The 27,324-nt window shown below is 42.0% G+C and overlaps 2 protein-coding genes across 3 annotated transcripts in view; one reads left to right on the top strand and one right to left on the bottom strand.

The window, feature by feature from the left end:
• Positions 1-11,449, top strand: part of fat3a (FAT atypical cadherin 3a) — a 143,306-nt gene extending 131,857 nt beyond the window's left edge. The window contains exons 27-29 of one of the 2 annotated variants that reach the window (XM_030066256.1): positions 50-109; positions 7,270-7,305; positions 9,242-11,449. In XM_030066256.1, the coding sequence (XP_029922116.1) occupies positions 50-109; positions 7,270-7,305; positions 9,242-9,891 (746 nt within the window). In that variant the 3' untranslated portion in view covers positions 9,892-11,449. The remainder of the gene's footprint in view (positions 1-49; positions 110-7,269; positions 7,306-9,241) is intronic. The other variant, XM_030066257.1, reaches the window with a different exon arrangement.
• A 2,429-nt stretch (positions 11,450-13,878) lies between these two features.
• On the bottom strand, positions 13,879-26,323 carry LOC115370482 (tissue factor pathway inhibitor-like). The gene is made up of 5 exons (XM_030067511.1): positions 26,158-26,323; positions 16,234-16,428; positions 15,953-16,117; positions 14,155-14,223; positions 13,879-13,961 (listed from the first exon to the last, which is right to left on the bottom strand). Exons 1-5 carry the CDS (start codon positions 26,321-26,323, stop codon positions 13,879-13,881), a joined length of 678 nt encoding a protein of 225 aa, XP_029923371.1.
• Between the last annotated feature and the right edge of the window lie 1,001 nt (positions 26,324-27,324).

Genomic DNA, 27,324 nt, shown 5'->3' on the forward strand with positions numbered 1-27,324 from the left:
ATCTCTGACTGTGTCTCAAAACTTGTCTCCTTCTTCTTTTCCCCACAAGCCTCCATAGTGACCGTCATTCGACTGGTCAATGATGCAGTCGACACAATCGAAAATGAAGGTACCATGTTCATCCACCTCCCCTTTGTCTCTCTCACTTCTTTCACTATGCTTTGATCTCCATGCTGTCATTCAGTTACTATGGCTATCTCTACTGTAGGGATGCAGCAATAAACTAATGTCAGTATTAATCGCAGTCTAAAACACAGTGGTCTTCACACCAGAAACATTTCAGAAGCTGTGGTATCTACGTCTGATTTTTCCTGATATTGCAGCCTTATGTTTGGACAAGCTTGTTCCTGTCAGAGCATCCCACAAGAATGTGTGTTTAGAGTAGAGGGTTTTATGCGGGGGCTACATTTCCCAACAGAGAGGAGAAAACACTTCAGCCTTAGGGTTTTTCTTGGCTCAAAAAGAGGCTTAGGCGCTACCTCAGCATTACTGGTCTGGCTCTGTCATTACGGTTGATTCAACACCCAAAGGCCTATACTTTCTGTTGCAATTTTATGCTTTTGGCATACACTAGCATAATACTGTCCTAGTAGAGGCAGATGTTAGCTTTTTTAATTCATTTTTGTTGGAGGGGTCGGGTATACCTGGAAGGTAGAGAGGAAGAGAGACTCTGAGGAAGAGTGATGTTTAAACTAGCAGAAACTAGAGGCAGAGACAGCACCTCCCTCAGTGGTCAAATCAAATTATATTATCCATTACATTTAATTTTAAAGGTATCAAGAGAGTTTGCCTTCCTAATTTCTGTAGGGAGACCATTCCAGAGGAAGGGAGAATGGTAGGAAAAGACTCGGTGGCCAGCTGACTGCCTGGAACAGCTAATAGACCAGCACCTTGGGAGTGTAGGATGGAGGCTATAGTTCAGTCAGATAAATAGGCCGGCACAATCCCATGTAGAATCTTATATCTCAATAAAAGGACCATAAAATCTGCCCAGGCATGAATTAGCAACCAATGAAGGGAAGCCAGGACAGGTGTGATGTGGTCAAACTTCCTTGTTGTGGTCAGGATTGTGGCAGCAGCATTACAGACCAGCTGAAGACTTTTGGTCTTGGACCAGAATCTCAGTCTTCGGCATCAGCAAATTTTAAGATAGCCAAGCTTTAATAGCACACAGACATGCTTCAAGGTTAGCCAATGCAGAGCAGTCATTGTGCTTGGTGGGGATGAAGATTTGAGTAAGGCAGTAAAACAATGGAAGCTAAAAGCTAAAACTATGACTGTTATCACCCAGAGGGAGCATGTAGAAAAGGAGAGGGCTCAGGACCGACCCCTGAGGAACACCATACTTAAGCTCTCAGTACTCAGAGGTCACATTATTGTAGTAGAAATAGTAGAGATAGATAGTGAGAGATAGGGTTTAGCCAAGACAGCGCCAGGCCACAAATACCAATTCAATTTTCCAAGCGCTTTAAAAATATGGTATAATCGACTGTGTTAAATGCTGCACTCAGATCAAGTAGGATAAGAATCTAGGTAGTACCAGCGTCCATGTCTAGTAAGCGATCATTTGTCACTCTAGTAAGCGTGGTTTCAGTAGAATAAAAACATCTGAGGCCTGGCTAAAACCCTTCAAACAGACTGGAAAACATCTGGTCGAGAAGCTGAGCAGCAGAGAAATGGGAGATTAGAGAGGCTGTTTTAGCAGGGTACACAAAATTAGAAAGTGTGTTTAAAGGGATAGCATCAACTGGGTTAAGGGGTGCAAATCCTTATTCATCTCTTGATCAATGACGGACAAACGGGCATGCGAGCGAGCTGATTTGGTAGGCTATGTTGAATGTATTATTTGCATTCAAAATTCAACAAAATCAGTTTCTGTAAAAGCAGTAATCTGAGGGGAGTGATTCTGGGTTTGTTAAGGTCATAGATTTTTGAGTAGTAAACGATTTGGCTGTGGAAATGGTATGTTAAAAATCTATCAGGCTATCATGCCAGGCAAGACAAGACCTCAAGTTTAGTGGCACACCAGTTATGTTCGAATCTCTTACACGAGTCACCTGAGTCCTACTGAATCAACATGTCGGTATCATTAGAATTTCTACTGTCCATCAACTCGCTCAAAGAGCCTTGCTGATCAGTGAAAGAGGTCAGGGCAGTTGGAGGCAGGTCAGCAAGTGCAGCCGTGAAGCATAGAAGCATTAATATGACGACAGCTACAAACCATGGTAGAGACGACACAGATGGAAGCACTACCTTACAAATAATAATAGAGCTGAGAAGGGAGTGTCAACTATATGAGAGACATCTAGACTGTGAAATAGCTGTGAAAGCTTTATGAAGAGCACCGGAACTGACTATTGATGTGACTATTTAAGTCCTCCAGTATCAGGGTTTTATCCACTGCAGTCACAATATTAGAGATAAATTCAGAGAGCTCATCTGGAAATTGACTAGGGCGACCTGGGGCGTGATATAACTCTACTATGAGGAAAGATGAGGTAGTGCAGGATTATTTCATGGAGAGAAACTCCAAGGAAGCAAAATTAGGTAAACTGAGCATGTTAGGAGAGAATTCAGTATTATAAATTAGTGCTACACCCCCACTTTTCTTTGTTGCCCCAGCATGAGAAAAGGAGTAGCTGAAAGGGAGAATTTCGTATAAACCCAGCATGTCAAGGCAAAATTCACTCATCAGGTTGCTGACCAGTAATTCCTTATGGGAAAGTGATCTAATACTGATAAAACCCAGCTTCAGGGTTACCGGTCTCACAGTGATTGTATCGGAGGCAGGAACCAGCTGAAATGACTCTAAATTGTGTCAAGATTTTCTTCCTTAGCAGGGTCTCTAATCCCCTGCAACCTGGCCTGCTACGGGGACGTCTGTCAGTCCTGACTCAACTTATCTGTGTTGCCTAAAATAACCCAATAGGGTGTAGACCATCCACTTTCAGCATGCCAGGCTGGCCCCATAAGGAGGGCCAGTAATCTCCAAAAAGAATCCCTCATCTGCACAAAGCTGTGCTAGCCAGCAATTGACAAACACTCCTTGTGACTTCTGATTGGCTCATCTTAGTATCATTGATGCTGACATGTAAAATGTCTCATCATAGCTAGTGTGTTTGGATTGTGCTTTATCGGAGTGTCTATTCCTGTTGCCAGCACCCTAAGATTAGCGTTCATGTCAAGTAACGATGGCTAGTGTCGCTAACGTGGACCTTCAGATAACCCATACGACTAACATGTGGAGCTTGAGGCATTCAGGAGAAGCAGAGGGCCGAGGACTACAGGACTAGCAAGAGCAGCAAAGAGATTCACAACCAGCAGCGGTTACAGATTGGGGAGTAAAATGGATTCGAATTTTCAGGAGTCTTTGCATTCAGTTCAAATTCAAGTTCAGGTTTATTCAGCCCAATATTACCATTTACAGTCTCAAAGGGCTTTACATGCCTACATGTTTACATAAACAGGACGACACCTTCCGACTTAATTCTCATAGCGGGCAAGAAAAAACTCCCAAAAAGACCACAAAGAGAGGAGACCCCATTCCTGGCCAGACAGGTACGATAGGTTTCGACCCAGTGAGCAAATTACAGACAATACAGTCGTAATGCCAGAAGTGGAAAAAAACTAAAGTGCAGCCAATAATTGTTACTAGAAAGCCATTGATTATAGACTCATAGATTATAGACACACATAATCACGATAAAACCGATGCTTTTTCTTCATGTTATAATCAAAAGATCAAAATCGTAAACTGTTGCATCCCTACTCTGTCTTAAGTCACATTTCCAAGCTAAATATATACACACACACCTTATAACATAATATGGTGAATATTGAATATAGTATAGTGAACTCTAGACACGATGTACATAGTTAAGCTTCCAGTCCTTATCAACACATTTAGGCTTCAGATCCAAGATTCATATTTGCGCGCTCTCTCTCTCTCTATTGCTGTTTCTCTCTCTCTCTCTCTTTCGTTGTCACACACACACACACACACACTCATACAATCAGTGACACTGTAGAGGAAAGTCTTGATAGGGGGGCTGGCTGTCCGACTGGGTCCAAATCAGGGCTGCTTCCTTCATTCCTACACAAGAAAACATAGAAAATTACAAATGGGGGGCAGCCATCATTTGAAAATAAAAGTGATTTTTTGGCTGCACATACACACTCTACTTAGCACACACACACTGCCTACGTTTAGAAAGAAGACACAGTCAGGGTCACATACGGCTACTCACTGTACAGTCCCTCTAGGAGTTCAACATTTTGATTTTGCAATAATTAATGCAAATTCTCTATCGCATTTGTGAAAACTGTCTGGCCTGTTGAGTTCAAGGTGTTTTTCTCCAACAAGTCCTCCAATCCATACAATCACATAAGTCATTTGTTCCAACCCTCTGTTACAACCCACAGGAGCTTCTCTAATACAACCAACCAGAGCGTTTCCTAAATTAGTAGCACATACAAGCAACTGAGCAAGCTAGCTGTTAGCTCACTAGCCAGTAAGTGAGCTAAAATACTTGGTTAAGGTTAAGAAAAGCTTATTGTTGAGTTTTGATGGAATGGCTAAGGTTAGGGAAAGGTTATTGTTAAGTTACGAAAAGGTTTGTCCTAATGGTTAAGGTTCGGAAAAGGTAAAAGTTAAGGTTAGAAAACTGTAGCTAACATTAGCTGGCTAAAAACGAACACTGCTCTAACTTTGATTTGAACCCGGGTCACCTGAGGGAAAGACGTGTTGATTGAACTATCTACCACCCTACCAACCCCCTGCCGACGTCATCGCTCCCTTAACACTACACCACAGTGTTTTTATTTACAGGACCACTAGATGGCGCTTCACTTTAAACTGTAACTATAGCTCGTAATAAGCTGCTGTACAAACGGCCTGTGGGATCATTTTTTGCTGGAGGACATTCTTTTTTTTCCTGGCCATGTCATGGGGTCCAAGATTTTTTTGCTCAGAAAACAGAAAGGATGCGGAGTGAAGTATTTCCAGTATTATCTATGATATGTGGTATAGTTTATTGGAATTGAGTATTAAGATTCATTTTTGCCCCGCTGGGAAGCAGGGGCCTACATGTCAGGCTGTTGGTCTGTCAATCTTTCAGCAGTTAGGTCAAGAGTGAAGATGACGATACTGTAACCTGTGTAAGCACAGGGTGGAGGCCTCTAACTTGGACTCTGTGAGCAATAGCTCCTCTCCAAAAAATCATGCACAAACTTGCTCACTGAAAATTTGCATGCATCTAGCCGGCCTATGAGGAGGCGCCTGCACAGTGTGTGCATGTCCAACACCATATATTAACCTGTACTCACTGTTACTCCTCATCCACAAGTGACTGTTAAGCTAGTGCCATGGGAACTGCAGGTGAACCTTGTTAGGGGGCAGAACTAGGGTTACAATATGGTAACCTTTGTCCTGTCTCTCACAGGCAGAGCCCTCTGACTGGGCTCTGTGGGCACAGTGGGCAGAATCTGATTCATGTACACCCTGACAAACCATCAGACTTGAAGCCACACCAGGATCTTGACCACCTATAGTTAGAACAGTGGCCCTGGCCCTGCTGCATCTTATCATAATCTACTAGACAGAGAGGGGCCATAAAAACCCCAAGTTGGCAAGTTGCATTGCCGACTCACAGCCCCAGGACTGCAAAGAGCACAGGTGATTTAAGTGTTATGTGTGGTGCCCAAGAAAGTCATGTGTAAAACACCTGACATACACACTGCCCTCTCACAAGTCAGCAACTGCAGACCTTGAGAAGGAACCTGTCATGTCTAAGAAATAGAACCGTATGAATGGACGTAGGCATAGGCATAGACCGGGATGTTACTAATACTAATGTCCCCTATAATGTCCTCAACACTCAAACCACTGACAGAGGCTATGGACACTACTCTGTGTGTAAAGTGTGCACAAACCACAATGAGAGGGTCTTTTCCAGACTGCATGTAGGTGACATAGCATGCCAAAGCGCATAGTGCACACAGCAGATACAGTTTTACTGCCCATTCTCTCTCATGGAGTACAGGACAAGATACATTCAGCTGAAAGTTTGTTGACCTGAACAAGCTCAGGTTCTTAGGAACAAAAGGGAATCTGAGGATTTGCCAGTTCAGCAAATATGAGAACAAAGTTGTCTTGAATGCCTTCAGAGAGGGTTGCTGTAAAGGCTCATATGACTCTTAGCCCGGCTCCTTAGCCTCTGAGCTCTTCAAAGGAAGTATTTCAGATGACTGTCACTTTGATAACGGCATTAGAAGTCCTCCTCTCCAGTTGATAAAGCAGAAAGGAAAGAACAGACCCAATACGCATGTCAGGGGGTCGAGTCTCCTTTCTTCACACCACCATTGCAATCCCAGCCATTTTACTGTATAGCAGGAAATGGTGTCTCATGGTCTGACCCTCTGGAAAGTCTGTGTAACCTCTACAGACAAGAAAGCACACATTAGTTCAGGGCTCAGTCCAGACTTAACAGCTCATCTTCCAGGGAACCCAACAGCAGCTCCATTGCACAGCAGCAAGTCACTGGTGTCTGAGTTGGCCCAGGGGTTGGCTTTCCAAGTTGGCGTGGTCACCCTCCGGCCTAGTGTCGTCATACATGTGAAGACTGCTCGTCTTCAGTGAGATCTTAACATTGAAAGTGGTCCCATCAATGCTTGTGTTGAACATAGCAGGGAGCCTGGCAGTCATGTAGTTGAGCTTATCAATGACCTTCAGGTTGCCGATCACAGAAGAGAAAAGAATGTGGAATAACAGCGGGTTTTGGCAGGCACACACTCTGCAGGCACCTCTTCACTGGCCGGCTACATGCATACAAACCTTCAGTGAGCGTGTCTGTGTGTGAGAGAGAGAGGAACTATAGCTCGCAGAGCCCAGTTAGAGGGCGAAACCTCAAACTGGATAGAAGAGAATAGAATCTATTTGGTGGATCACTGTGAAATTGGATCAGATTTGTGTTGCTTAGAAAATGAAACCTGGAAATTTTGCGACCCCATGACATTCCCTCTAGCGCCACCCACAGGCCCAGCAGGGCATCTCCATTCAAATTAATGCATTTGTTATGTAAAAACTATTAGATGAAAAGAAAATTTGGTATTTGCATTAAAGAAATATCTAGATACATACAAAACTGAAATCCTAGAGAGACTGACTCAGACCTCAACTTAAAGGCCTTTATAGACTGCCTTAAGAACAGGTTGCACATTCAGATTCCAGTGCTAAAGCTCTATCTATTCTGCTGTTCCTCCACCTGACAGTGTCGGTCATGGACCAAGGTCAGACCTACAACAGAGGTGACTCTCTTTCTCCTTTCTGTCCCTGTGTCTGTCCCTCTCCCTCTGTATCTTTAACTATATGTCTGTCATTGGTATGTGCCTCTGCATATCCCCCCTCCTCAGTCGGAGCTCAGTGTGTGTTTGTTTGTGTGTCTGTGTATGCAGTATGTGTGTGTGTGTGTACATGCATGCGAGTGTGTGTGTGTGTGTGTGTGTGTGTGTGTGTGTGTGTGTGTGTGCGTATGTGATTAGATTCCCCTTCCCACCTACAGTTTGTTGGTCCAGTCATTGTGTTGTGCTGACTCAGCAGCCCAGGACAGTCGCTCCTCCCCTCCCCCTTCCTTGCCTGCTGCTTCTCATCATATTGCATCCCTCCATGTCATTTGGTTTCACGTACTGGATCTCCAGTTGACCGATGTTTCATGTTACCGTGTGATGGATTTTTCACAGCATCAAGCTCTCCTTGGTTCGTCTCCTGCTTTGCTGCATGGACATCTTTGTTTGATTTGTTTTATGTTGTTGTAACTTCTGTTATGGTTTGCTTTTTCTGAAATGTGGCTTCTATTAAATGAATATGCTGTTTTTTTGTGAGATTTTTGTCATTGGTCCGCTTAGCTTTTAAGTGATGACAACATACAAGCCAAAATCATTTGTTTGTCTTCAGAAGATCATTGGTGTGCGATAGTTGGTTCTTTGCCAGTGCTTTAACATACACTGTTACTGAATTCTGTTCAAAGTGGGAAGCCAGAAAATCAAAGTCGATAGGTCATTATTACAACCTCTGTGGATGCCACTCTCCAGGGGACGAAATGTCCTTGAGCTTTAAATATTCCAACAACTGAAAAAAAAAAAAAAAAAAAAAAAAAAAATCATGTCCTGGACCCCTGAGTTGACTTTCAGTAAGCCTCTGACCAACACTTGAGGTGATTGAGGCAAAATAAAAAAAAAAAAAAAAAAAAATAGGGTTAGGGTTATACATATCTATATACATATATATATATATATGTATATGTATATATATATATATTCACAGAAATGTGAATAAAGGCAGTGAGCCAATTAGCAAAGGATGACCCAAAAAAAATAGATTTAAGATTTTAAAATATTTGGGGGAAAAAAAACGATTAGAAAATCACCAAAAAAAACAACAACAACAACATCAACAACAACAACAACACAACACTATGTTAAAATAGTCACTCATGCATCTTTTGTGCTGTGATCATTTCGAGTGAATTGAATTATAGTCAAACTTTTCCTCATTTTGCTGAGGACCCCCTGGAAGCCCCTCGGACCCCACTTTGAAAATTGGCTGCAGCCCTACAACTGCATACAATTTGAGCCCTACAAGTGCATACAATATACCACTGTCACTTTATATTGTGCGTGTTAACGTGTTGGCATTGGGCTTACCTTCAGTGTATCTAGAGTAGGTGCTTTCACCTACTCAGTACACTATGAGGTATTATCAAGGAGCATTGGAGCCTAAAATCTGATTTTGGTGTGTATGCTGTCCTCTAAGCTGACCAATGGGAAAATCTACCCAGTGTTCCAATAACATGCAGGAATAAACGGAGCTGTTTAATTTGAGCCCTACAACATGGCTTGACTGCTGTAATTCTCCATGAAGCTCAGCATGCTGTGATCTCTTGACCCCAACCCTCCCAGGCCCCTGCTGTGCACGTCTTACACTCTCAGAGACCAACACTAACATGTTTCCAGTACAGGATGTGCCTTGCTATGTGCCTTCAACCCTTGTTGTACTTGTCACTGAGCATGTCTGACAGACCTGCACAGCTGCATATTATAGGAGATGAGTGTTACTGGCCTGGGCGTATTTCAGTCTGTCTACAACCCATGGAAGCTTTCCACTGTTGTAACCCTGAGCCCTGATTGGGCTCTGTAAGCTAAAATCATAGATGGGTTACTAACAGTTGTCTTGTCTCCTGTCCAGCGTATCACTGGGACACATCAGACTGGATGCCCAGCACCAGGCTGTCAGACATTGAAGAGGTGCCCGGCTATGAGGCAGGTCCTGGGGGTGACGTGTCCGGCTCAGCCCCACGCCTGGGAGGCAGCACCCGGGAGCTGGAGTCAGACTACTATCTGGGGGGCTACGACATTGACAGCGACTATCCCCCTCCCCATGAAGAGGAGTTCCTGAACCAGGACCAGCTGCCCCCGCCGCTGCCCACCGGCGAGGACTACCCCGAGCACTATGACCCGCTGCCTGCCAGCCAGCCGGTCTCTAAGGAGAGCACCTTGAGCACTGGCAGCACTGTGTGCCAGCCTGCCAGGCCACATTTCCACCCCAGCCAGTACCTGCCCCCCCACCAGCTGCCTTTGGGGGAGGCGGGGCCTGGGGGCATACCCAGGGAGGAGTTTAGTAATTTCGTGGGTGGGGTAACTCCAGGGAGCGAGGACACTGATGACAATGTGTCACTGAACATGCGACTGTCTGTCGGCGTCTCATCGGCTTCCGACGTGTCGGCCCCCTGCGGGCTGGATGACTCTGAACCCGGCGGCAGCGACTTTGACAGTATGGACGAGCTTCATCGAGGGGTGACCATCATCATCGACTCACAGCAACAGACTGAAGTGTGACTGAGGGACCAGTAGGGGGTGCTGTGGGACAGGTAACGGGCCAGAAGGAGCAGGAAACGGATTCAGAAGGAAGTGAAAAGTGGAGGTCATCACTGGGACAGGAGAGCTTTGCTACAGAGGTCACCAGTGCTAGGGACTACACCAAGCACAGACTATCACAAGCATTAATAATGAAGCCACTTCACACACAGAAAACGCTCTTGTTAAAGCCACTCTTCACTCTCGTCAGGCACTATGCTCAAGTGTTAGACATGGAAGTCAGTTTGAGTTTTACCACAGACAACACACTCATGGGAATCCTTTCCTTGCTGTGCCTAGCCGTCAGAAGTGTCCTTCCTCTTCCATAGGGAGGTATCTAGTAGATAATGTCAAAATAATCAGATGGAGACTGTGAATGAGAAAGACTAAAGAGATTAAGGCTGAGAAAGTAATAAATGAATGATAAATAACATTAGAAAAACAAAATGGGACAATCGTGTAAGTGAAAGGCCCATTGGACCGCTCATTTCTTAAAAAAGACAAGACGAGTTCCCATGTAGTCTTCTTGTTTTGTTTTATTTGGCTTTTGTAAACTGCACAGTGCTAAGGTTTGCTCAGCCTTTGTAAATTAATATGGCCATACTGATGCAAAAGTAGAAACGTGTTCAAAATGCTTGCCCCTTCCCCATAAATCAGGCCCGCCAACAAGCCATGAGATCTCAGCTGTCCCGTTTCCTTTGACCGACATGTTAAAAGTCCCATTTATTATTGGCTAACTCTCTTCTTTTATGCCAAGTTTTGTTTTAATCATGGGATTTTTTTAAAAACTTGCACTAGTCTTTTTGATGTTGATTTGCCATGTTTTGAAGAATTTTAGTGCCATATATTGAAATCTTAAAGAACTTCAGGAAAAAAAAAAAAGTTTACAACCGCCATTTGCATTTGCATTATCCACTGAGCCTAAATTAATGTCCAGTTTATGTGTTGTCTGTTTTCCCTCCATTTGTTTGCACTTGTGAAATTGTAACAAATCACAGTTAAGGTATAATTGAGTCACAGTGTAGTTTCCAAAAAGCCATGCACAACACATTTTGGGGAAAAAATCAACAATGCGCTGCGTTCCAGTCTTGTCAGTGATTTTGTTGCATCTTGACCCTGTCTGCTAAAAGAAATTACCCCCCTCCCACCCCAGGTCAGTCAAATCTTAGTTTCCATCTGATCTCAAGGACAGTTAGCACATGAGACTGGCTCAGATAATATCGGCTCAGATTATATTCTAATATAATCTGCCTGATCCACTCGGGCACACAGCTCCTCATTGGGTTTTTTTTTTTTTCTTTGTAAACGATGTAAGTTTGTGTTTAAATCTTTGTACAGTGTACATAGCTAGGTTGTTAAAATGCCAATTTTGTAGATATGGAATTGCAATCTTGAACTGCCTTTTTATGTGAATATGAACAATAAGAGACCATGAAATATTAGTCATTTTAACTTCGTTCCTTCCATGCCATTGGCACTTCTCCCAAAGTTTTTCTTTAGCCTTTGCTTTTTTTTTTTTTACATTAAAAATATTTCAATAGAATAGATGGACTTTGCACAGTATTAAATGCACACATTACAGCCAAACGGTTTTTAAATCTTTTTTTTGTTTGTTTTTTTTTTGTTTTTTTTTGTGGTGTGTGCGTGCGTGTGTGTATGCGTGTGTGTGTGTGTGTATGCGTGCATGTATGTGTGTGTGAGTGTGTTAGAGCATTTTAATGTAATGACAGAATCATTTTGTACCATTCTTTTCTCTGGAACATTTTGTTTAGGTTCTAATGTCCTTTTCCGATCTGTTCATTTTCCAAGATGTTAGCCAACGTATTAAGAATATGTCTCTTCTAACTGCAGCAATTGAGTGTACAGAGTGCTTTTTTTAACTGCTGTTTTGTCTTTTTTTAATTCAGTGCAAAAAAATAAAAAAGGTTATTGCTCACGTGGTTGTATGTCTTCCATTTTTCAGATAACAGATTCATCTAAACACATCATCACTGCTAATAACACACGGCAATTCTGTTGCACCTGATGGACGTCACTGAATCATTCATGATTAGTCTGACATTTTCAGATGGTTTGAACCTCATTACAGTCATAACTGTTTCCAAAGTAAAGAGAGAAGAGATTTTCTTGCCTCCTATTAGTTATGATCACCCTGGCGTACAGCTCAACAGAGACTGAATTGGAAATAATAGGAACAATAACAGTACCTTGGATGATTTTAGATTTGAGAACATTGTTTTGTCAGGAAGTGAGAACATTATTATGATATCTGGATTTACACTATATGGACAAAAGTATTGGGCCACACCTCTTAATCACTGAATTCAGGTGTTTCATTCAGTCCCATTGCCACAGGTGTATAAAATCCAGCAGCTAGCCATGCAATCTGCCTTTACAAACATTTGTGAAAGAACGAATGGACCAGTTTGGGGAAGGTCCTTTTCTGTCCCAGCATGACTGAGCCCCAGTGCACAAAGCAACTCCATAAAGGCATGAACTTGAGCGGCCCGCACAGAGCCCTGACCTCAACCCCATCCAACACCTTTGGGATCAACTAGAATGGAGATTGCGAGCCGGGCCCTCTGGTCCTACATCAGTGTCTGACCTCACAAATGCTCTTCTGAGGAGTGACCACAGAAACCTCCATCTTCAGTGGATGACTAATTATTACGGGGCTTGTTCCCAGCACTTATGGGAACAAGTAGTGCAGACTGTAAGGTAAAGTGATGCTTGTTCATAACATAGCATAGACAAAGGAAAAATCTTTAAAATATGTAAAACAAATGTATCTTCTCAATTTAAAACGTAAAATGCATTTTTTCCCTTAAATTTCTCAATTTAGTGACAGTAGTCACATTGTGACTCGTGAACTTCAAGGCATTCTCTTTCTGAATCTGCTGCCACAATAGTCTCTTAAAATATGGCATTAAACATATACATTATAGGATGTTTCAACCAAAAATTCAAATTTGAAAAATGGATGGATGTATTATTATATGTTGTGAAGTCTTTAGTAGCCCCGCATGATTTGCAAAATGGCTTGTTGTGATGTAAAATTTGGATGAATTGTAGTAAATGAGCCAAACATTCAAAATCAATGGGATGGTCCTTAAACCATCCTCCTTTTAAGGCTGCAGAGAATAAAAACACTTAGAGGTCAAGTTGCTTTTAAAGCTGAAATTAACAGCACATTATTCAAAACGGGTGAACTATCCTTTTCCATACGCCAAATAAACACAAAACAAACAGCAACATGGGACCTACTGCTTAATTACACCAAACCACCCAGTCACAACACAAATCTCAGACCACACCTCCAAAATTGTCCACTCCATTTCTTTTATTCGTTTGAATTCCCCATTCAGGTTCCCGCCATGCTGCTATGTAAATCCATGCAGCTACTATTGTGTAAATGAAAAGTTAACACAGCGGTGGCAGGTGATCAGATATTATATATAAGATTATATATAAGATATAAGTTGAGTTGATTTGTACAGGTAGGCAACTGGCAAGATGACATTATGCAAACACATTTTTTTTTAAGACAGATGGAATTATCATTTCTCAATCAAATTAAACTGAAGTAACCATGTTTATGCTATACTGAGTTCAGAAACTCATGGTCCCCTACAGCATCTGCAAACATCAATGATATGTTGTTTTTACTGGGAGTTTTAACAATATCAAACTGTATGTGGCTTCAATAGAAAACTGCAACTATGATAGAAATTACAAACAGAGATTTAAAAAAATAACGGCTGAAAAATGACCATCTCCGCTCACACTTCTCTTCTCAGGCTAGTTCATTTCCAAGGCAGGCTCTCTCCTTTTCCTTTTGGCTTTCCCTTTCCTAGAAACACAATGCAGAGAATCATCAACTATTATTGATATTTTACTAACAATAAACTATAGTGTAAGATATTCTCTGGAGGTGATTTGACCTGTAAAATGTATTTGATATAACTTCTTTTACCTTTCCTTCACAAAGTAAACTGTGGCAATAATCAAAGACACTGCAAAAATGACTCCTCCTACTATTCCTACAATCAGGCCTGGGGGAGAGAACAAACACAGTGAGGAGCTCAGTGGATTCAGTTCTTATTCCAGAAATTCTGATTTTTAAAAAATTATGTAAACATTTTCCATAAAACAATCATTGGAAACAATTAGATATCATATTAAAACACGAGCCAGACATAAATGCATGAACATGTTTGGTACAGGCCTGTATGTCCACTCACATACCTGCACTCGTTGTAACCTCGTCCGGGTTCGTCTCTGTCCCGGCAGGCCCGCCAAGCCTGCCTGACCTGGCTGCAAAAAACAGAAAATTCAGAGGGTAGGATGTTTAGCGGACACAAAGAAAACCCCCTTCAAAGACTTAATTAGGGTAAGACTATTCTCCTCCAAAATCTGTTTGTTGGATCTGTTTGTTGGAAGTTTTTGTATCTCGGCTGTTATGTCACAGAACGTTTGGCACTTCGATCCAAAATGTCACCGAACTGTTTGTATCTTGATCCGACAAGTCAAAGAACTTTTTGTCCCTCGATTGGATATGTCACCCAAATTTTGTGCTTCGATCCGAAACATCAAAGAACTTTTGTGCCTTGATCCGACTGGTCACGCCAACATTTTGTCCTTTGATCTGAAACGTCACAGAACGTTTGGTGCCTTGACCCAAAATGCCAAAGTTTTTGTCTCTTGATCGAATACATCAGTCAATCAATTTTTGTGCCTTGATCTGATATGTCACGCCAACAGTTTGGAAATGTCAAGGATTTTTGTGCTGTGATCCAAAACATCAAAGAACTTTTTGTATCTTGATCTCATACGTCACAGAACTTTTGGTGCTTTGATCTGAAACATCACAGAACTTTTGGTGCCTTGACCCAAAATGTCACAGAACTTTTTGTCCACTGATCCGATTCATCAAGACATTTTTGTGCCTTCATCTGAAATGTCACCAAACTTTGTGTGCCTTTATGTGTCAAAGAAGTTTTTCTGTCCTGATCCAATATGGCACAGAACAGCTGAGGTCAATGCAGTCAATGATCTGCAGTACACTACACCTTGACTTTGGTCCATATAAGGACATGAAAATGGATCAAAAGACAGTAAATAAACAACAGACAAAATGAAAAATGGGTAATAAACTAGAAATGGTAATATTTTTAGATTAAAATCTGTGTTTAGTCATCAATCAGTTGAAATTCCTTGGTTGTCTCTGGATGATTACTAATGTTTGCTAGGATGTTACTAGATGGACAGTTAATGGTTACTAATGCTTACTTCACTGAGTTTTTTCTTTGTCTCCTCATCTGTTTGCTAGGCCTCTAACTGGCATGGTGCAAAGTTGTTTCTGGTTGAACAATTTATTGATTTGAGTCTCCACCCTTTCCCAGCCCACTGCTCTGCTTCAGTTTCTCCGGAAGTCCAGAAGAGATTAGAGGACTCCAGTCACTCGGCCCAGTTCACCGACTTTAGAGCCAGTAAAATGTCCTCAAGCCATAATGCTATGTTCATCAACTCTTTGTGACGAAAAAAAAAAAATCTCGAACTATAATCAATTATACAACAATTGGTGCCTAATTACAGTAACCAAGATCTAGGCCATTTCCAGCAAAATCAATAATCACAAATAGTTCTCACTTTACTTATCCTTACCCTTACATTTTCATTTTCTAATGAGCCAAACACGCTCAATAGGGTCTCAGAAAGTTGTATGCAATACAGATTATGTTATATACTGTAGACAATGAACTTCCCTCAAGACTCTCCCCCCTCTACTTCCCCCACCATACACTCCTTTTGAGGAACCTGTGGCTCCGCTGGTTCCACCTGGTGTGACGAACACAGAGGAAACTGGAAGTCTTGCCTGTAAATTGGTCTGATGTGCTGCCTAGATTGCTCTTTTTTGTTTGCTAAAACGAGTCGAGAGGGAAAGATTAATTGCTATTCTGTTACCAGCTGGTTATTTTACTCCTCTGTCTTCTTGATTCGAAACAAACTTAGATAAATGGAATCACTACTAAACATAACATACCCATGCAGGTTTTCTGGCACTCCTCCCTGGTGCCAAAGCGGTTGCCGTTGCCTTGGCAGCCAGTGTAGTGGAAGGTTCTACAGTTTCCCTCCTCTGCATTGTAGTAGTACATCAGCAGCATGCCAAAACAGCTGCCATGGTCCAGTGGCAGCATGCACAGCTCACCTGGGTCCACAGAGGATGCAGATTGGACTTTTAGTGTACATTCGAGATTCTTCAAAGCCTATTAAGCCTGGGATAATTATAATGATTGTAACAATACACCAGCGTTGTCCTCTTACTGCCTTCTGGATAGAGCTCAGTGAACCTGGGGGAGCAGGTCTGTATGCACTCCTTGTCTGTGCTGAAACGGTTTCCATTCCCCTCCTGGCCTTTGTAGAAGAAAGGCTGGCACTGGTCGCCATCTTTGTTATAGAAATACATCAAGGTCTGTCCATCTCCACTGCCGCCATCCATCTGCTCCAGGCAGGCAGGGTCTGAGAAAGCAGCACAGCACATACCCATATCACCAGATCAGGAACAGAGCCGCTGTATTCGATTCAAATTCCAAATCTACCAAAACTGCAAAATAGAAAACAGTTGCTGCCAGACACAGGTTTCATCCTCATTAACGACTACGCAGCACAGCCTGTGTAAAGTGTAAGTCTAGTAAAACATTTGCCTGTGTATGTTGTTGAGCTCAGTGTGAGTTTAAGCTCTGACACTCAGAGAAGACAGATCTTCTGTGTTTCCAATCCCCATCCTTTTGTGTTGTGTTCACAAAACGGTTCTGACTGAAATATGAACAAGCTACAGAAACGACTCAAACAGGGTCACATCAGGAAGAGGTGGTCACACTTTTTTCTTTCTTTCTTTCTTTTTTTTTTTTTTTACACTGGCCACTGAATTTCCAAAACAGAGCTGTTTGCATGAGAAAGTAGATCAAGTTCACTGGATTTACAGTCCAGTTTTTCCAGATCACCAGATCTTCATTCAAACAGTTATATTTCAAAAATTCAGCGGTCAGCATTTAAAAAAAAAAAAAAAGCATGACAACCACTTCCTTATATGATCTCTTTGAGTGATGTTTGTAACTTTGAATTTTAGTTAGAATTGTGTTTTTGAGGGTCGGTTTGTGAATGCAATACACATGAATGGGTGCAGCAGCGCTCCCTGTGAACCTGAGTGTCAGAATATGGACTTACATGGAGCTAAAGCACATATAGACACATATTATTAAACATCCATTAAACATCTGTTTCACTTTAAAATATTTAAACAACCTATTAGATGGTATATGTAATTATACTTCAGGCTACTTACCTGTGGCCAAAGACAAAGAAAGAACAGTTCCAAGCGAAAACAGTCGAATGATTGTGTTTCCAGCCATCCTGATGTAAAACGAACAAACGTCTAAAGGAAAAGTCTGGATGTCTCTGAACACCTGAGGCAGGTCCGAGCCGCAGTTAGCAGGTGATGCCCTTTAGACTCTCAGCCCCCTTATCAAAGGCATATTGGTTTTTATGACCAGGGAGCGTCAGTTTTGCTCTGCCCACAAACATCACGGTTTCTGTCATAAAATATGGAAATGAATGACACACAGTATCATGATACCCTTCACCTGGCAGGGTTAACATGTCGTCAGGCTGAGAGGAGCGGCTCCCATTGGCTGATCAAAATGCAGTGTTCTTCAAATGAGCGCACAGGACTTAATCATTTGTGAGTGACTCATTGTAAATGATTTGTTTTCCACCTGATGTAGGACAGAAATTTGATTGTCTGTTAGGGAAGTCGACTCGAGGCCTTCGGTCGGCGTCACTGGAGAACAGACCACATCTCCTGTGTGCGAGGCTGTGAAGGTGGCCAGGGGACAGCATTTATATAAAACGATTAGATCTGAAAGTGAAAAGTGGCTGTGCAGTTTGTAAACATCCATACGCTTTTTGACAAAGTGCTTCCACATCATTTTCATGCATATTTTGATATTCCAAAATAATGTTTTAATGAAAATTGCACAACTGTAACCAACCACGTAACCAAGATCTAGGCCATTTCCAAAAAAAATCAACAATTGCAAATATTTCTCATTTTATTTATCCTTACCCTTACTTTACTCTAATCATGTATGCAATACAGATTATGTTTTATACTGTAGACTATGAACTTCCCTCAAGACTCTCCCCCCTCGACTTCCCCCACCATACACTCCTTTTGAGGAACCTGTGGCTCCGCTGGTTCTACCTGGTGTGACAAACACATAGGAAACTGGAAGTCTTGCCTGTAAACTGGTGTGATGTGCTGCCTAGATTGCTCTTTTTTGTTTGCTAAACCCTAGCCAGGGACATAAATCTGTCAATAAAAAAATACCAGGTTTTTTCTCATGTTTTCAGAGTACATGAGCGGTGCGGAGCTGGAGCGAGCGAGGAGCGGTGCGTCGTTATTTAACGCGGTGCGGTGGTGCGGGTTTCTTTATTGCCGTTCCATCGCTCCGGTGCGGAGCGAGTGGTGAATTACCCCTGCTCCCTGCTTTTATATATATATATATATATATATATATATATATATATATATATATATGCTGTGTTTTTCCTTGTTGCTCATGTTTGTGATTGGTCAGCTGCCTCAGACTCCGCCCCTTATACGTGCGCGTTCACGGCTCTTGATGAGGCAAACCTGGATCGACTGAGCGAGTTGATAACCAGCGTCGTGATACCGGTTATCCCCGATCACCATGATCTCCATTAGTGTAGCCGGATAGGTCTGAGAGATCCAGGGGAAACTGAGCTTGCTTCGTGATACAGGCATCAGCTGTACTGCTACCGGTAGTACTAGCTAAGCTAGCTAATAAGTTGGGTGATTCAGGACTTCTCTCATAAGCGCTGGAGCTCGACGACTGAGTCAAGGTTTGTTTTATTAGTAGTGGACTGGACTGGACACAGCAATCCCGGATTATTAGTTAGACTTTTGTTTGTTAGCACCGAGGCGGGGACCTCGCAGAGCACAGATCACAGACACATCACAGATTCGCCTGCGGAACAGATAAGTTATGTGTTGTCATGGTAACGTTATCTGATGGTCTTGTTGGAATACCGGTAATTGTTAGCCTTATTGTAACCATGGTAACGTTAGCTAACGTTAACGTAGACGTCACTTGTTTTATGTTGTTGTGCAGCTTGTGTGGGCGGGCTAAGTTAGCTATGGGTTAGCCTATTGTTGACTGCCTGTTCACCTATTGTACTGTAACCCAGAATCATCATTAATAGTAATATGAGCGGAGCGATTGCGGAGCGGAGTGGAGCGGTGTTTAGAGGAATTGGGGTGAGCGATTCGGTGCGAGGTGCGGGCCGCAGGGGTGGTCGGAGCGGGGCGGTGCGAGCGAATTGCTGTTACTACGTGAGTTTGGTGCGACTATTTCTTCCGCTCCGAACCGCTCACGTACTCTGATATATATATATATCAGAGTATGTATGCATATATGCATATATATATATGTATATATATATATATATATATATATATATATATATATATATATATATATATGTCACTTGTTTATATATATATATATATATATATATATATATATATATATATATATATATATATATACATACACAGTGTACAGGCCAAAAGTTTGGACACACCTTCTCATTCAATGCGTTTTCTTTATTTTCATGACTATTTACATTGTAGATTCTCACTGGGGGAATCAAAACTATGAATGAACACATGGAGTTATGTACTTAACAAAAAAAGGTGAAATAACTGAAAACATGTTTTATATTCTAGTTTCTTCAAAATAGCCACCCTTTGCTCTGATTACTGCTTTGCACACTCTTGGCATTCTCTCGATGAGCTTCAAGAGGTAGTCACCTGAAATGGTTTTCACTTCACAGGTGTGCCTATCAGGGTTAATTAGTGGAATTTCTTGCTTTATCAATGGGGTTGGGACCATCAGTTGTGTTGTGCAGAAGTCAGGTTACTACACAGCCGACAGCCCTATTGGACAACTGTTAAAATTCATATTATGGCAAGAACCAATCAGCTAACTAAAGAAAAACGTGTCATCGTGCCATCATTACTTTAAGAAATGAAGGTCAGTCAGTCCGGAAAATTGAAAAAACTTTAAATGTGTCCTCAAGTGGAGTCGCAAAAACCATCAAGCGCTACAACAAAACTGGCACACATGAGGACCGACCCAGGAAAGGAAGACCAAGAGTCACCTCTGCTTCTGAGGACAAGTTCATCCGAGTCACCAGCCTCAGAAATCGCAAGTTAACAGCAGCTCAGATCAGAGACCAGATAAATGCCACACAGAGTTCTAGCAGCAGACCCATCTCTAGAACAACTGTTAAGAGGAGACTGCGCCAATCAGGCCTTCATGGTCAAATAGCTGCTAGGAAACCACTGCTAAGGAGAGGCAACAAGCAGAAGAGGTTTGTTTGGGCCAAGAAACACAAGGAATGGACATTAGACCAGTGGAAATCTGTGCTTTGGTCTGATGAGTCCAAATTTGAGATCTTTGGTTCCACCCGTCGTGTCTTTGTGAGACGCAGAAAAGGTGAACGGATGGATTCCACATGCCTGGTTCCCACTGTGAAGCATGGAGGAGGAGGTGTGATGGTGTGGGGGTGTTTTGCTGGTGACACTGTTGGGGATTTATTCAAAACTGAAGGCACACTGAACCAGCATGGCTACCACAGCATCCTGCAGCGACGTGCCATCCCATCTGGTTTGCGTTTAGTTGGATCATCATTTATTTTTCAACAGGACAATGACCCCAAACACACCTCCAGGCTGTGTAAGGGCTATTTGACCAAGAAGGAGAGTGATGGAGTGCTGCGGCAGATGACCTGGCCTCCACAGTCACCAGACCTGAACCCAATCCAGATGGTTTGGGGTGAGCTGGACCGCAGAGCAGTGGCGGATACAGAACATGGCTAATGGGTGGGCCCAGGGCCAAAACCACCATTTCAACAATGGGGGGGACAGATATTGAATTTGCTATTGAATTGCTAATATATTCCAGCAATATTGGGGGGGACATTATTGGAGTGCCTGAACATTGGGGGGGACTTGTCCCCCCCAATGTATATGGACGTTTGGTCCCTGGGTGGGCCTGTTATTTCATTTTGTTTATTTTTTTAGATAGACATGTATAAAATCTTGAATCTGATAGGGTGGGCAAGCTGTCAATCTGGGTGGGCCTACGCCCACCCAGGCCCACCCGTAGATCCGCCTCAGGTGAAGGCAAAGGGGCCAACAAGTGCTAAACACCTCTGGGAACTCCTTCAAGACTGTTGGAAAACCATTTCAGGTGACTACCTCATGAAGCTCATCGAGGGAATGCCAAGAGTGTGCAAAGCAGTAATCGGAGCAAAGGGTGGCTATTTTGAAGAAACTAGAATATAAAACATGTTTTCAGTTATTTCACCTTTTTTTGGTAATTACATAACTCCACGTGTTCATTCATAGTTTTGATTCCTTCAGTGAGAATCTACAGTGTAAATAGTCATGAAAGGTGTGTCCAAACTTTTGGCCTGTACTGTGTATATAGAAAATAGAAGTACGCAGAGTTTCCGTTTTCCAGTTTTATACGTCAAATAATAAATTGACTAAAGTGCTGCACTCTTCTTCCACTGCAAAATGAAAAACACACATGGACCAAGAACACACATCCCTAACCCACTGAGCAAATTCCCTTGATTTCTTTCAAAAAAAAAAAAAAAAAAAAGGAAAAATGCAACAAATTAGCAAGAAATGACCCAAAAATTTATAAGAAATTAGTAAAAACATACAAGGAGATGGGCAGGAATTCAACTACTAAAGATTTGACTACATCTTTCATAAAAGCGGAATGGGTTGGAGCCCGTGCTTGTTTCCAGTTTAATATTATCAGCCTGCGTGCTAGAAGAGTTACAAATGTTATCATGTTATATTGAGATCAGATCCTTCGATTCAAAAGACAGCTGTCAGTGGATTATAATGAACTGGTCTACCCATAATGTCAGATAGTGACTGAAAGATGTTTTGCCAATACGTTGTTATTTTTGGGCAGTGCCAGAACATATGGGCTAGGGAAGCTGGTGTCTGCCCACATCGGTCACAAGCAGGATTAACATTTGGATACATTTTGCAAAGTTTTTTCTTTGATAAGTGTAAATGGTGTAGAACTTTAAATTGTAAGAGACCATGTCGAGCACTGACTGAAGATAATGTCTGGGTTTCTGTCCATCGCTCCTCTGTGATATCTACTCCTACATCATTTATCCAGGCTGTTTTAAGACAATCCAGGGAGGTGGAACAGTCCAAACCAAATACGTTTTTATTACAAAAGGGCAATTATCAGATAATGTTAGATGTACTTTTATTATATCATCACTGTCATCATATTTTATTATGACAGTGATTTTCAAGCTGTGGGTCCCAGCACAGAGACGGGTGTTTCATGGGAATTGAATTTTGAAATTATTTAGTGTAGGCAGTTTTTTTTTTACATCCATCATGCCCTGCAAAAGTGATGATATCTGGAGAAGCTGGAACACTTCTTAGCCTGGCTGACCACGTGAAGACATTTTTAAAACCAAGAGCTGCTGCCGAGCCGCCTGAGATCAGAAACACCAGAAAACACAACAGGCATCGCAGAGAAAACATGAACCGAGATGTCGAACGTGTTCCTCACCTGGTAAAGCTGGCATGTGGCAACTTTGAATTCACTGGAAACTTGAATGATGTCATATTCAACGACTAAGAATACATTTCACTGATTTGCTCATATTAAATGCAAGACGACCATTTAAAAACAAAAGGCAGAACAAATGTAGACTCTGTTCTAACGATGAATGTACATGCATTCGGTGCATAACTAATTTTGGACAGCTTTACACTTAACAGAATGAGACTCGGGACAAACAGTATGAGGATACATACACAAAACTATAAAGCTCAAGCACTTATTCTGAGCCTAAACGCAGAGGAGGTAGTTGATCAAGTCGTCTGCTCCTTAATTTTCAGAATATATAGAAAGTTTAGCTTCCATGACACTTGAATAAAATGGCTTCAAGCAAGCTACAGGTTCTCAAAAGCACAGGTCAGAAATTAATGGGAACCTCTGAAACCCCTTTGAATTAACTAATCTTAATTATTTTTTGTGATTTGAATGGGGGAAATATATTTTCATAATCTATTGTACAGTACTGTTGCTAGTTGTTTTTATGTTTGTGTGTAGTTATCAATATATGTCTACATGGATTTTGAACTGCCATGGGGAATAATTTGTTTTTGAATTGCCATGTATAACTGCCTCAGAGTTATGATCACTACTATCACATACAGAGGTTAAATAAGAAGTATATAAAAAAGAATATATCGTTTCTGTCTCATTTATATAACCAGAGCTTTTCCTCCAGTAAACTTCTAGATGCTGATGCCAACAGCTGTATAGAGGAGCAGACTGAGATACTGTGTTAATGTCCAGACCCTCTATAACGTTGTATATTCCAGTTAGATGTGACTTGAACACAAAAAGAGAAAATTCTTCTTCAGATCCTTTAATAAATGAAATAATACATTTTCAAACATTTTAAGGCACATTTTCGGATTTGTCAAGATGTCAAGAGAAATTCTAAGACATTGCTGTCAACAGCTTAAAGGACCCAAAGGTACCACACGGATGAAGAAATACAGGTGTCATCCTGTGGTTTATCTCTATCATAGAGACTGAATTTGGTAGAACGGGCACTCAGCGCTGCCAGGGGACCGGCTCTTAGCCATCTTTGAGGAACCAAATAAAAACCTTTACTGATACTTCCACTGCTACAAAACAAGCAGCTGCCTAGTAGACTGACATTAATATTAGCTGATTGGATGTCGTCAGCCGAGTTAATCCTAAACAGCTGCATTGTTGTTGACCAAGTTATCGAATAACATCATGGCAAATCCACCAATAACCTACCAGCTAAGGCTCTACTACTCCAAAAAGCATTTTTAAAAATTTTAATAATCTAGAGCCACAGGGTTATTTTCAGGATTGTTCTATTGATTTTCAAGTGAAAACAGAAAATGTTTCTGTTCAGCTGAGGATCTGGCGTACGTCAGCTCAGCCCATGTGCACTCACTCTTCTGCCGACTCGGTGAAATGAGTGAAAGCTGCAGCTGCTGCCTTGGCGAGCAGAACCACCCGGAAATACTCAAGATTTGCTGCCAACTAAAGGGCCGTGCCAGTTCTACCCAATTCAATATCTATGATCTGTATCTACTTCACAGACGTTCCTGCACATTCAAAAACAACATTCAATGATAAACTTTTGAGTTGCATTCCACATTTCAAACAAGGTGGCAGGAACAAACCCTTGCTTTTCTGAACACTTGTTTCTTTCCTTCCTGAATACTTTCCTGTCCATATTCCACACGTACATTCCACAGACATACTGCTGATTGTGTGTAAGTGCTGCCCAAACAGTGGTACATGTCTGACAAGGCTCATACTGCATGACAAACTGTTAAAACTGCATTGCTCAGCAACAGTCGCACTATAAAAATACTTCAGAGCTGGGGTGCTAAACCCCATCCTAACAGTGATCTGTTTATTATTTTTTTACTATTCATTTTAAAATATATTTCTAATGAATCAAAATGCATTTGAATTTGTCATGCATGTAGCTACTCTAATCCAAACATAAAACCCACTTGCGCAGATGCAGAAGTTTGTTCAGGCCAAGTGACTGAATCGCCACGGCAGCGAGGGAAACATAAAGCTAAGTGCAAATATGAAGACGAGCACAGGACATCTTTACTTGTAGGGGGTAATTGTTTTTTGTTTGTTTGTTTGTTTGCTTGTTTTTGTTGTTGTTTTTTTGCACAACAAAATGGGAAACCCTTTTGCTTGATATGCCAGACCTCACTGTCACATTTTAAAGCTTCAAACCTGGAGCGCCGTTTAAACTCGCTCCATGCTAACATGACACAGGCACTGAAGGCACTGAACTTCACAAGCAGAGGGTAAACACACTGAAATAGAGCAGAATCTTTTTTTTTTTTTTTTGAATTAACGAAGCACTGGTGGCATGAACATTGCTTGTGCTAAAAAAGCCATACAGTGAAGGGGAATTTGTGAAGACGTGCCTCAGTTGTTGCTGCTATCCTCACTCCTGCAAATCACAATCTGAAGCCACTGAACAGAGAATATTGTATATTAACAACTCAATTGAAACACTACATAGATCTTGAAAGATGCCGGTATTTCAGCTTTGCTTTGGATGAGTCTTGCCGTGTCCAAGATAAGCCACAGTTGGCGATATTCGAACAGTCTGCGTCAGAAGGTGGCACGGTTGAGGAAGAGCTGCTTGAAATTGTGCCAGTAAAAGACAAGACCCGTGGCCACAGCTGTGCCCACAGACACATATCCCTGTCTCACACAGGCTGCACTCATACTGCCAGTGTGTGGATTGACAGCTTTTTTCTACAACTAACAAGTGAATTCAAAATATTGCTCTGTTGCTTCCAGTGGCCACAAATGAGTACAAGCCAGACCTGAAAATGACTGTGGAAAACAAAGAAGACCACGTGTCCAACTGAGTAAACTGAGGTAAGAAAACACCTTAAAACTGCATGGGATTAGGTTTGTAAGTCACGGTTGCTGTTGTTGTGCGGGTAAGCATGTGCTGTGTGGCTCTTTGCAATGGTGTGTTTTGTTTTTTTTTTGTTTTTTTGGCTTTTAATGCTGGACTGGTTGGCCACCCGAGCTTTAGACCATTCACGTGTTGAGACATTTTCACACCTCTGGTTAAATTTGGCAAGCTGTGCGCTCAGCCCCTTTGGTAAGCATGGCATTGCATCATTTTATAAAACAGCACCCAGCATATATGTCTGCCATGGCAAAACAAAGGTGACAACATGGATGTTTGTCCTTTCTTCATCCATCTGAAAGGCACCAAGAAGAGACTTCAGCCACATCTCCATTGATTTTGATTGTTTTACAGCTGGATTCCTTCTTGCAGCAAAATCACTCTGTGGAGGATGCTTAAGACAAATGGCAGCTAGCGTAAACATTCAGAGGCCGAGGAGACAGGTGAGGAATGGGATGGAAAAGGGTCAGCAGCTGGCCTAGAGAAGGACGGTTGTAAGACTTTTAGGGAGATCCTTTGGGTGTAGCCATTCTCAGTTTGTAAAACTCCACTCGTCACTGTGGTGTATGTCAGTCAATTTGGAAGTCTACTCGATAGCACCGGGCCTGGTGGCCACATAGACAAAGACCACAATCAGCAGTACCACGACAGCCAGCGTGGGCAGCACTACGGTCGCCACCTGCTGCCGGGCCTCCTGCATGGCCTGTTTACGTTCCTTCTTGTCCTTGGAGGTTTCTTTCTTGGGTTTGCCTTTCAGTTGCCTCATGTCGTCTCCCGGTCAGGTGGGTCTGCACCTCTGCTCCCCTCACTGGCACCTACGGCTGAGACACAGTCAAAGACACACAGTCACATTATATAATAGTTTCATATACTGCGCAGGTTTTTGCTGTCTAACTGCTCTTGTTGAATTTTTGACCTCAAGTATGTACAGACAGGTGACAAAGATGTGTGTTTGCATTATTTGTCCTTACGTACTGTAACAGCAGCAGTGCTGTGTCCAGTAGAAACTAACTGCCCACATATTACTTGGAAAATGTACCAGTGTTTGACTTTTTCGTCTGGCTTCTAATTAAAATTTACTTATTTATTAATTTGTTTATTTTGGTCTACTTAACGCCATGGTCTATCATCATCATTTTTTACCTTTTATTTCTGTTTTTACTCTTCTCTAGAACTTTTAAACAATTGTACTATCATGTCTTTTAAGCGTTTATTTACTTATCTACCTTTTACAGTTTATATTTTTGAGACTTCACCCGTGTTAGTGCTTTGCCTCTAGAGTTTCCTCAGTTCAAACTGAGGGTAGTTTCCTCTGTTCCTGTTCTGAGTGATTTGTTGTGCGGTGCGGGTTGTGTGTGACCCACTTTGTGTGACATCTGTTCTTGAGTGAATACACTTCTGTAGAGGAAAGGTGATGAGTCAAAACAACTGTGTATTGCTTCCTTGTACAGGAACAGATGGAAATGCCTCCCACAGATGCAGAGTTCAGATGTTGACGGACGCCCCCTCTGCTCTCTGTTGACCAGTGCCACTCAGCTCCCAGGGTGCATCTGTCTTTTGTAGTGAGGGGTTTATGCATTGTACCCTGTAATATCCCTGTCTATGTAGCTGCTGGCAAACTGTTCTTGCTGATACAGTCTGGTCATCAAATGTTGGTTTCAGCTGCATTTTGAACCCTGTTTACTGTTGACTTTCCCATCCCAGACAATGTTCTGACTGAAACACTAGCCAGCTGAACAGTGCTGAGTGTTACTGAGTCCGTGTCCT

This window comes from Myripristis murdjan, chromosome 13, assembly GCF_902150065.1.
Source record: "Myripristis murdjan chromosome 13, fMyrMur1.1, whole genome shotgun sequence".
NCBI lineage: Eukaryota > Metazoa > Chordata > Actinopteri > Holocentriformes > Holocentridae > Myripristis > Myripristis murdjan.

Bases quoted from the DNA above. Each gene is read 5' to 3' on its own strand.
- LOC115370482 (XM_030067511.1), bottom strand. From the start codon at position 26,323: ATGAGGCAACTGAAAGGCAAACCCAAGAAAGAAACCTCCAAGGACAAG. The intron at 16,118-16,233 runs GTAAGAGGACAA...CTGTGGACCCAG, and splicing joins TGAGCTCTATCCAGAAGGCA to GTGAGCTGTGCATGCTGCCA. The intron at 14,224-15,952 runs GTATGTTATGTT...TGTTTTTTGCAG, and splicing joins GTGCCAGAAAACCTGCATGG to CCAGGTCAGGCAGGCTTGGC.